This window comes from Octopus bimaculoides, chromosome 14 (assembly GCF_001194135.2).
Source record: "Octopus bimaculoides isolate UCB-OBI-ISO-001 chromosome 14, ASM119413v2, whole genome shotgun sequence".
NCBI classification, from domain to species: Eukaryota; Metazoa; Mollusca; class Cephalopoda; order Octopoda; family Octopodidae; genus Octopus; species Octopus bimaculoides.
Window position 1 is genome coordinate 39,326,916 of NC_068994.1, and position 11,901 is coordinate 39,338,816.

The window sequence follows — 11,901 nt, forward strand, 5'->3', positions numbered from 1 at the left end:
AGTGTTCTTTTCTAAGATGGTAAGGCACAATTTGAAGGGATTTAGTTGCTATTCCTAACAGGCCAAATGATTATATAGAAGCTCCTTCATTGGCCTATACTCTGATAATAGTTTGCAGGATCAGAGAAGTAGACGTTTTTTAGGTACAGCTTTTTACAGTATCCTACATTTCTGTAAGTCAGTTTTAGTTGTACAAAGAAAGAGAAAAGTTAAAGAATTTAGCAGATTGCAATTCAATGACTGAAAAAAGTAAAAGAATAAAAGAGAGTAACTAAGTTTGAAATTGCAGTTTGAGAGAGGTAGCATGAACATTTTGAAGACTGACTGCCTTGTAGCAACTAAAGCTTGATTTGAGGCAAATCAGCTGGGGTTAAGTAGGGAAGAGGTTTCAAGTGATACCTTTATGACGTCAAAATATATTGCTTCAAACCATTTTGTCTTTTGCACTACACATGTAAATAATTTGTTCTCAGAGAATAAATTATCATCTGAAATTTGTGTAAATTTATTTTCAGTTTAACAAGTTTACTTTCTAACTAATCTTAACTTCAGATACTGGAGGAGGTGATTGCTTTTCTTATGTGTACCAGTTCATAGTAATTATGGTTAGATATCTAAAGTTAAGTACAACTTGATTTTGATTATGGTGAAGAGCCTGTTTATGTAAAATACTTCTTCAAGATATATCATTTTATTAATTACAATATAATGACTTTAATTTGCTTGGATTAAGTAGTGTTGCTTTAAGTTTTAATTAAGAAAGATAAAAATGCAGCACATTTTCATTTGTAAGAATTGCTGATAAATTATTACAGGTTAATTGTTATTATCAATTGCTTAAAAGTATTCTACACAGAGTTGTATATATAGAGTGAGTGAGAAAGAGGAGAGGGAGAAAGAGATTGATAGATAGATAGATAGATAGAGAGAGAGAGAGAGAGAGAGAGAGTGGTGGAGGGAGACAAACATATGAACAGATCAATATAAATGCTCATATACATATAAATCATACAAATGTACAAATATATTATTAATTGCATAAGACATGACTTACCTGAAAACTTCCTCCTCGACTGGTAGAACAATACATTCCTGAAAGTGAATTTTTTTTGTATGGTAATGCATACTCAGGATGAGATTGTCTTCCTAATCCAGAGGGCAGAGAGCTCCGATTCTTGCTAAAAGATGTTGCCACGGGGACGGGGACATCATACTGAAGTGTCATTTGTTCACTATCATATCCAGGCTGTCTACTGGCACTCATACTTTTGTTAGCAGTATTTACGTTTGCTCTGTAATTTGTGTTTCTCTGGTGGTTTCTCCGTACAATACACACTGTTATTGACACTACTGTAGCTACTGATACTATCACAGCTGCCAATAAAATAATTATTACAAGATTAATGTGGATTTTATCATCTGATTTGGTGTCTGGTGGAGTTAACATTTTAGATGTCTTATTACTAACTGTAAGTGTCAAGGATAAAGTAGTTACTGTTGATAAAACTGGGATACCACTATCCTTGACTATGAATTTCAAATCATATGATCCAGCATCATTTTGGTAAACTGTTCGAGAGAATGACAATACACCCGTGTAAGGATTAATGGTAAATAACTGCTTATCGTTACCACCTAAAATTTCATATCTGAGAAAAGCATTCACATGACTGTCCCTGTCTGAGGCTCTCAAAACAGTAATATCTTTTTTACTCTGTGGATGGTAATAAATATCCAAGCTGAAAGGGTTAACACTAGGAAATGTAAAATATGGGGCATTGTCATTTTTGTCCATGACTTCAATGATGACATTGGCTGTGTTGTTTAATGACGGTGTTCCATTGTCTTTGACAAAAACCTGAAAATGGTATATTTCTTGTTGTTCTCGATCCAGTGATTGTGTTGTTGAAATAAACCCAAAATTAGAAATTTCAAAAGGAAGTACATGCTTGTTTTTATCTAATAAAGAGTATGATAGTTGCCCTCCTTCCCCAAGGTCTTGATCTGTCACATTAATGAAACCAATAGGGAAGAATGGCTTCTCATTTTCATAAGTTAGAAATTTAAACAATTCTTTTGAAAAATGAGGTTGTACATCGTTAATGTCCATTACTTGGATGGAAAAATTTCTCTCCGTTTTCAACGATGGAAATCCTTTGTCTTGGCAACTAATTGTAAAATTGATATAGCTTTCAGTTTCTCGATCCACTGGATTCTTGACAACAACTTTATATTTCATTTTTCCAAGACTCTGCAGCAGAAACTTATCATGTTTAAGGTCACAAGTAACTTCTCCATTCTGTCCAGCATCATTATCTGTTACTTTAACAAAAGCAATAAAACTGCCAACTTTAATCCCTTCTGAAAATCTTGCTGTTATTCCTGTCGATTTGGAAACAAATTTAACATCAATCTGCGGTGGATTATTCTGTTGGTTTAGAACATTCACTAAAACTGTTGCAATGGAGCTCAGTGGTGGACTACCATGATCTCTAGCTTCAATAAATAATTTGTATAGAAGTTTTTTTCGTTGACCAAATGTCTTTACTAAAAATATCTCTCCTGTATTTTCATTCAATGCAAAATTTGATTTAGCTGCATCTGATGTTTTAGAACTGAAATAGTATGAAACCTGGCCATTTTTGCCTGAGTCTAAATCACTAGCAGATACTTGTGCAACCCGCATATCTTTGTGATAGCCATTATTTACAGAAACATTGTATAAATTCTGAGAGAAGTGGGGTGGGTTGTCATTGACATCAGTAACTGTAATAAGAACATTTAAATGGCCTTCTTTTGGTGGGGAGCCACCATCTCTGGCAATAACTTTTAACATGTAAGTGTCCTTTTTTTCTCTGTCTAATTTATTTTCAAGAGTAATTCCAAGTGAAGAGGATCCATCCACTCGTTTTGATTCAGATAAAGTGAATGGTTCACCATCATGCTTTTCTAACTGGTAGGTAATCTGAGAATTTATAACTCCAACATCCTTGTCAATAGCATTAGGTATTGATTTTATCATTCCTTTTCCATCACCTTCGTCAAATTGAAGATTGATCTGTTTTTTGGGGAATACAGGCTTATGATCATTAGCATCTTCAATAATTACTTTGATTTCTAATAACTTGATAAAAGATTCTTCCTTTTGAACAGCTACATCAACCATTCTGAAACATTCAGTGTTGTATTTACAGAGAGATTCAGCATCTAACTTTTGGCCAGTATACAATTTTCCTGATTTAAAAACTGTAAATAATTGATTGCTACTGTTTACATCTTGTTCTAACTGGCTGAAGCTGACCAAACCTAATTCTTCAATTAGAACATTGTTTATCAAATGAACATCAGAACCAATGTCCCCTACATAAGTGCCTGAGTTTTGACCTTCTTCTACATGATAAATAAAGTCCACACAGCAAGACTTATGTAACAAAAACAACATCAGACAGACTTGTATTAACATGCTTCTAAGATGAGTCTTCATCAGCAACCAACAGGTAAAGTTTTGTTTTAAGTTGTAAATTGAAATAATTCTGAAATAAAAAAAAGAAAGACATGACAATTTATAAAGATAATTTGTATTCAAATCACTAGTATTAGACATTCAAATGTATTTTAAGTCTTATACACACACACACACACACACACACACACACACACACACACATGTATATATTCTTATCAGCATATCAGCTTATCACACATTTATGTGTATATATATATATATATATATATATATACATATATAGTGGTGCCCCAGCATGGCCACAGCCTTAGGGCTGAAACGTATAAAAGAATAAAAGATTTTATATACACATACACACATATATGTACATGTGTGTGTGTGTGTTTTTGTGTGTATCTGAGCATGTCTGTGAATGCCCAGCTTTTGCTGACACACATTGTTGTCGAAAAAAATGTAATCTTAACAAATGGCACTTTATGAACAAATTTCCTTGAAATATTTGTTTTGCACTGAGCAGCATCATAAAAAAAATCAGTGAACCAGTGACTGCTCCATTCGAAACCTGTAAGCAACGATGTTATCATCAATTGCAATAGAAAATAGTTACAATATAAAATAAGTTTTACTTCTGAAATGTCAGACAAACCCACATCATGGTAAGAAATGCAAAGGAGGGCAGCTTTGTCCACTTAATCACTTCACCAGAACTGATTCCAGAGACAGGGTCCAGTAATGAACCTAAAATAAATATGCATTTATGCTAATGGCAGTGCCCCAACATGACCATAACCTCTGGTTGAAACTGATAGAAAAATAATTAGAAATAATTCAATATAAAACTGTAACACAGCTCATTGACAGCCTTTATTTGTTATTGTTTAAGTCAAGATCAGTTATGACTGAGCAAGTTTGTGATTATAAAGCATCCCAGCCATAGCCATCCACTTTTTATGTGTAGCAGGAACTACATTGTCTTATGCATCATTCTATATTTAACCCTCTTAATACCAACCTGCCTGAGATTGACCCATGCTTTATGGTACAAGCTTCATATTCTAAAGTATTGTAACTTAAAACTGAACATCAAAATTCCACGTTAATTTATTTTGTGAACCCCAGCTTAATAATGATAATGTTATTTTATGAAATTCTTCATCATTTTAATATTGAAGTGGAAAAAACAAAATATATTCCAACAGAAATACGGTGTTGAAAGTATTAAGACATGAAGGTAAAATGTGAGGGAAATTTGGCTGATATTTCTTGCAGGTCATTCAGGAAGCCTCTAGATGCAATTATGTAGAGGCTTCCTCTGCAGGCCTGCAAAAACACAGAATTACTAAATAGAAATCTTGATAACATTTTTGATATGTTAACAGTTATCGTAGTACTTTGAAATGGTATACATAAGCATACTATTAAATATCGAAGTAACTCTACATAATCAAATAACAAATACATTCATTAACAAAAGAAACATTCATCAACTCATTCTGAGTTGGTGTGGGCATGGCTGTGTAGTTAATAAATTTGCTTTGAAAACATATATATATATATATATATATATGCATATATACATATGTATGTGTGTGTGTGTATGAGAGTATATATATATATATATATATATATATATATATATACACATACAAATATATATATATATATATATATATACCTACACAAATACATACATATATATATATATATATATAGAGAGAGAGAGAGAGAGAGAGATACATATGTATGCATATATCCATACATGTATGTATATGTGGGGGGGGGTATGGCATGCAACTTTATCTCTGAATTTATCTTAATGCTTGATGATCAGTGCTGGTTTATTTACATCCCTGTAGTAGTTTGTCAAAAAGCCAATAAAATAAGTATGGATGGAAATTTGGTTGACCAAACTCTCCAAATTGTTGCAAAACAGCCACTGCCCAACAATTGAGAACAGTAAAACAATAAAAGAAAATATTTCATTGAATGAACCAACCGGATGCCTCTATATATTCACTCAGCCTGCCTAAGCAACAGGCAAATCTCCCTCAAATCTCACATTACTGCTACGATAAAATGGACGGATGTATTAGATAATGTTGTCTGGCTATACAAAAAGTTACTGTAGTAACAGCTGGGGAGCCTTTTGATCATGTGTCTGCTTGGTCAGAGCTGACCTGGGGTTAAACAACAACAGCTTTCAGTCAATCAATGAAGTAATATATTCTGTTAGAAAAGAAAATTATTGCAATTAAAGTAAAATTTCAGAATTTGTATGACAAATAGCACAAGTAGGTAAATGATACTTTTTAACCTCAAATATTGCACTCAGTTCCACTCACTATCCAACAAAGAACTTTGAAACAAATCAATATTTCTTGTTGTAACTCAATAAATGCTTCATATGTTGAAGCTACCATTCATGGGCAATGTTACATTGAATAGGAACTGGTGGTGAGTGTTATTTTGAAAGAAGGATGGCTTCTGAAATGTTAAGGGGTCAAACACTACAAATTGACAAATGATAGCAAAATTGGAAATTTTCAAAGAATTTAATTCAACAAAAGAAAGATAATAAAAGATGTAATATCAAGGTAGAAAAATAGCAAATGTGCAGTTTCAGTTATTAATTCAGTGCTAATATAATTTGCATCTTGGAAGTTTCATTGTTTCCATATAAAACCAGCAAATGCAAAGAAAGAGAATAAATGTGAGTTTGAACTATATTTAGTTTAGTAATATTTAGGTTACTGTAAATAGGAAACACAGGCCCTCCACCTCTACTTTCATTCTCTCTCTGAACCAGTCTCTATCTCTGTCTCCCCCCTCTCTCTCTCTCTTCCCCTCTCTCTCTCTCTCTCTCTCTCTCTCTCTTCCCCCCTCTCTCATAATGAGTGCATACATACACCATACACACATGTATATGCATGTACATATGTATATATGATATATCTATATAGATACATACATATATACATACAAACACATATAATTAATCATATTCAATATATATACATATATATTGTTGTTTTTCGGGATGGTCATTTTTTTTTCCCCCAAATAAACACACACACTATATATTTGTTCTTCACTCGTTTATTGCTAATCCTATTCCAACTCATGTCCATTGTCCAGAAATGTTTTGTCACACATCTGTGACTTCCTCAGCAACACTTTCCATCTTCGTGTGTGCTCTTGCTCTGCTTATTCCTTTCGAAACAGAATGAAATAAGCAGACCAAGAGCACATATGAAGATGGGAAGTGCCACTGGGATAAGCAGAGTAAAAGCACACACGAAGATGGAAAATGTTGGTGAGGAGGTCACAGATGTGTGAAGAATGAATATATAGTGTGTGTCTTTATTTGCCCCCCACCCCAAAAAAAACAACCATCCCAAAATACAACAATATCTGTTTCAACACACAACTTCATATCAGGAATCTTGCAACACAAATTCATAAATGTATATATATATATATTTTATAACATTTTATAATATTTTATAATATATATGAATCATTCTGGATATTGCATCGAAATGTTCATAGGTCATTTTCATTATTATAATAAAGTATTTTCAATGGATCAGTTTTGAGGTCTATTTAAAGTCGATATATATATATATATATATATATATATATATATATATATATATATATATATATATATATATATATATATATATACACAAAAACTCAACTGTGAGTATTTTGCTAAGTTTGTTAACAGATACTATATTCTTTTGCCAAATTTTTGGTATAAAAAAAAATATATATATATATATATATAATTTGTCATACATTATAGACATATAATATAAACGTTGCATATACAGGCAGTATGTATGTGTGCCATCATCATCATCGTTATATTTGCATTTGTTTTTCCATGTCGAAATAGGTAAGGTGAAACATTATTAAGGTACAGTTTCCATTGCTGGATGCCCTTCCTGTTCACAACACCCACCAGTTTCCAGGCAAGCAATTTTTTTTGTCAAAGCTGGATATGTTTACGTAGAAGATTGGAGATGGATAATGCTATTTTTGCATTGTTGTCTCTCATTTGAAGTTATCACATGATGTCAGTCATGATATACGCACACATACACACTCAATCACACACACATACGTGCATATATGGTGAGAGAGAAAGAGAGAGTAGAGGCAGACAGGCAGAGAGAAACAGAGAACTAGCCATATAGATAGATAGATTGATAGATTGATAGATAGATAGATAGATAGATAGATAGATAGATACATGCATACATACATACAAGTATTTATAAACATATATACATATATTAATTTAATAATATATATATATGCATTATAATAAATATCTTATTAAATCATGTGTTAGCGTGTATATATTTAATACTTATTACATTATATCATGTGTGTGCATATGTATGTATGTATGTGTCTGTGTATTCATTTCCAACAAAAGCTGAGAGCAAAGAACTGAGAAAATGAATAGGCATCAAAAGTATTGGCTGATTATGCCAGAGAGATACCATGCTGTCATTGACATGTAGTGTTAATGGCTGATGTACACTATGTGTAAATGTGGCCTGAATTGAAAGTAGAAGGCCTTTGTAGTGGAGATAAACTGTAAAACACTTGAGAAGAAATCGCATTCAGTGGTGTAGCACAAGATTTGGCCACTCTCTGTCGTAGCCAAACTGGTTGCCCTCTTCCTTCAATGTAACTTATCTTTGATTACAGTATATACACATATATAAAGTGGCTGCCTTTTGTGGTCCATAAACACCCCACCACTACTATGTCACTGCATATGTTCATATATAGCAGTGGTTCTCAACCATTTTTCACCTACGGACCCCTTTGATTACCAGTTTGCTCTGGTGGAGCCCCCATAGCTATTTGATGTTCAAAAACTAGTTTTATAGATACTTCTTTCAAAATCCCTATTTTGATATTCATGCTTTAACTTGTGGAGATTGAACTATGTAAAACGTTTGAGAAAGAAACCTAGTTGTTTCCTGCCATAAATACAACTAAAGCAAATCTTTTCATGGACCCTTAAAATACTGTTGTGAATCTCTAATTTACTATTTCATATAGACCCCCTTGGGTCTTCCAGAACCTGGTTGAGAACCACTGATATAGGGACAGAATCTGAAACCTATACAAATACCTAATAGTTTTGAAAAATAGTTTATAAGTGATATGGCTGAGATATATATATATATATATAAACATAATTAAGGGATCAGCAAGCATTTGCTTCACAATTGTTGATTTATTAATAAATTAATAAATTGATAAATCTTTACCCTTTTAATTTGTTATATATATATATATATATATATATATATATATATATATATGAGGTAAAATATCTGTGTAAGTTTGTGCATATGTGTATACACATATTTATATCATTAAATTTCTTACGTCAACATTTCTTTGAAGATTTTATATTATTTTTTTTTATATACGTATGCATATATTATTATATGAATGATTGGATGCTGTTGTTTTTATGTGTAAAATGCAAAAAAAGATATATATATATATATAAATAAAGAAAAAGGAAAACAGAACTAATCACTATGTGTAGTCATATTCAGAAATTTCTATTGTATTTTTTGGTGGGGTGACAGACAAATCACTGGTGATATCGAACACCATATGACAGTCAGCCATCTTGTTTATTGCTTTTTCAACCATTGCAAAAGTCCACTAAATATGGCTGTGTCCAACAAGTATAGAACATTAGCATGAAACCATGGTACAGATATAATATCACATGCTAAATGCTTATGTGTGCACACATGCACACGTGTACAACTCTCCACTCATATATATATATATTTGTGTATTTATATTGATATACATGTGCATATGAATATACATAAATCATTATTTCAACATGTTTTTGAATGCTGGCACTAGTTAATATGGCTGACGTTGTCTCCTTTCTTAATTAATTAAGAAAAAAAATAACTGGCATAGCTATGTGGTTAAAAACCTGTTTCACAACTGTTTGGTTTGGTTCCATTCCCTCAATGAGGTACCTTGAACAAGTGTCTTGTGCTATAAGGCTTGAACTGACCAATGCCTTGAAAGTGAATTTGGTTGATGGAAACTGTGTGGAAGCCCATTGTATGTATGTATGCATGTGTGTGTGTGTATGTGTGTGTTTGTGTGTCTTAGTGTCTGTTACACCCATCTACCAACTACTTGACAATTGGTGATGATTTGATAATGTCCACATAACATCGTGGTTCAGCAAAAGAGACTGCTTGAATAAGTATGAGACTTTAAAAAATACTGGGGCCAGTTTGCTTGACTAGACCCTTCAAGGCAGTGTCCCAGCATGGCTGCAGTCCAATGACTGAAACAAGCATAAAATTAAAAGATATCTTTCTGAAACATTGAGACTACTTTATTATAAACTACAGTTTTGTTATGTTATAATTTGTATTATGTGATAATCAATTGAAATTCTTATTCATTTAAACATGTTACACCCTAATTATGAAATGATTAAAAGTAGTGAGTAAATAACCTCATTAAGGACATTATGTTGGATTCTGTCTTCTAAATAATATTGTATCTAATTTGATATGTCTATCTAGACCATATGAAGACAACTTTCTAGAACAAAAGAAAATGTGATGTCTCGGGATCAACCTTATGAGTGGATTTGGTAGACAGAAACTGAAAGAAGCTGGTTGTACACTTATGTGTGTGTGCGTATGTATGTGTGTTTGTGCCTGTGTTTGTCCCCCACCACTGCTGCTTGATAAATGGTGTTCGTGTGTTTACATCCCTGTAATTTAGCAATTTGGCACAAAAGAGACAGATGGAATAGGTACCAGGCCTTAAAAAAAAAAAACACAATAAGTACTGAGGTTGATTCATTTGACTAAAATTTCTTCAAGGCACTGCCCCAATATGGCCACAATCTAATAACTGAAACAAGTAAAAGGTAAAAGATAATAGATATAGTTTATTTTAAATTGCTGGGATTAATATTTTTTTTAGACATTGGCTTTTATGGATTTGATGGCAGATTACTTCAAATTTGAATGCAATCAAAAATTTGGTCTCAGTCTAGGACCCTAGAACTTGCTTTGGATAACATTCTAATATCTCATTGTAAGCAACTGAATTCTTTGCTTTTCTCAAGTTTTGGAAGACAATATCAAAATTTGAACATTATTTCAATGTGTAAACAAATTCATCATTGGAGTAGTATATAAAATGTTTGCTATTATGTTCATTTAGATTAAAAGATTTGTTTTCCAGAAGTTCAATATATTTTTAACTTGGCATTCTTTGAAATAGTTTCATCATGCAGAAGGAGTGTTAAATCAACCTGAATTTGTTTTGAAACGTCAAAAGACATGTCTCCATTATAAAAAGAAAACATCATATATTGGCAGAAAAAGATGAAGTTAAGATAAACAACAAGAAATCAATTATACATCTGGAAAGGATGACACTAATAAATGGGTTGTAATGTGAATGGAAGACTGTATACAAGAAACTGAGAAAAGACAGAAAATAAAGAGAAACAAAGGAGCCAGAGTCAACAAGAGAACATCTACTTGTTTCTTCCACCTGCTAAAAATGGGAACCAAAATTCCCTCAGATCTCCACCTTCCCCTGTTAACAAAAAAGTGAAATGTTGTAAATGTAGCATTAGATAAACAATGATGACTAAAAAAAAATAATAATATAAAGCAGAGAATGTTAGCTAGAATGCCTTTGGTCAAATGACTAACGACTCAATCAGAGTTGATAAGAAGCTTAACTCATATGCATGAATGTACGTACACACACACACACACGCATATCTAATTTGTAATATAAAATCCTTTACAAGTTCAATTTGAAACAGAAGTGAACAGATGTTCTAACAGATGTTCTAACAGAAATTCGCAGGCCAAGAGACATCATTACTTATTACAACAAAGACTTTCTATCAAATTTTTACTGTTTATGTTGCAGTCATAAATGTTTTACACATAATTTGTATTTAAAACCAAATAGTTGCTTAAGAAACTTCTTCACCACACAACCATCAAAAATTTAGCAAGTGTGCCTGTGAGTTTGAGAAGTTTGATCCCGAACTAATTGGTTTCTGGTTCAATCCCACTGCATGGTACCTTAAGCAAGTGTCTTATAGCCTTGACTGACCAAGCTTTGTGAGTGAAATTGGTAGACAGAAACTGAAAGAAGCCCATCATATCTATGTGTAGTAACTGAACACACCAGTAGAGTTTCAGGTCTCTGCCAGGAATTACATGGGGTCTCATTAAATATTTTCATTTAAGAAGCCAAATTACCCTGAACAAAAAGATTGTGTGTGAAGAAGTGGCCACAAGGCAGCCTTCACAGAGTAATCAAATTGCCATCATATCTTTATGGTAATTCCATTAATTGAAATAAATTGAGATGTC

At 32.5% G+C, this 11,901-nt stretch overlaps 1 protein-coding gene across 5 annotated transcripts in view; it reads right to left on the reverse strand.

Moving 5' to 3' along the window:
- Positions 1-11,901, reverse strand: part of LOC106872391 (protocadherin beta-15) — a 190,287-nt gene that overhangs the window by 152,606 nt on the left and 25,780 nt on the right. For all 5 annotated transcript variants that reach the window (XR_008265553.1, XR_008265554.1, XR_008265555.1 and 2 more), the window contains exon 2: positions 1,055-3,533. Coding sequence is in view for 2 of the 5 variants with exons in the window: in XM_052973122.1 (XP_052829082.1) it covers positions 1,055-3,533 (2,479 nt within the window). In the remaining 3 variants the exon portion in view is untranslated. The remainder of the gene's footprint in view (positions 1-1,054; positions 3,534-11,901) is intronic.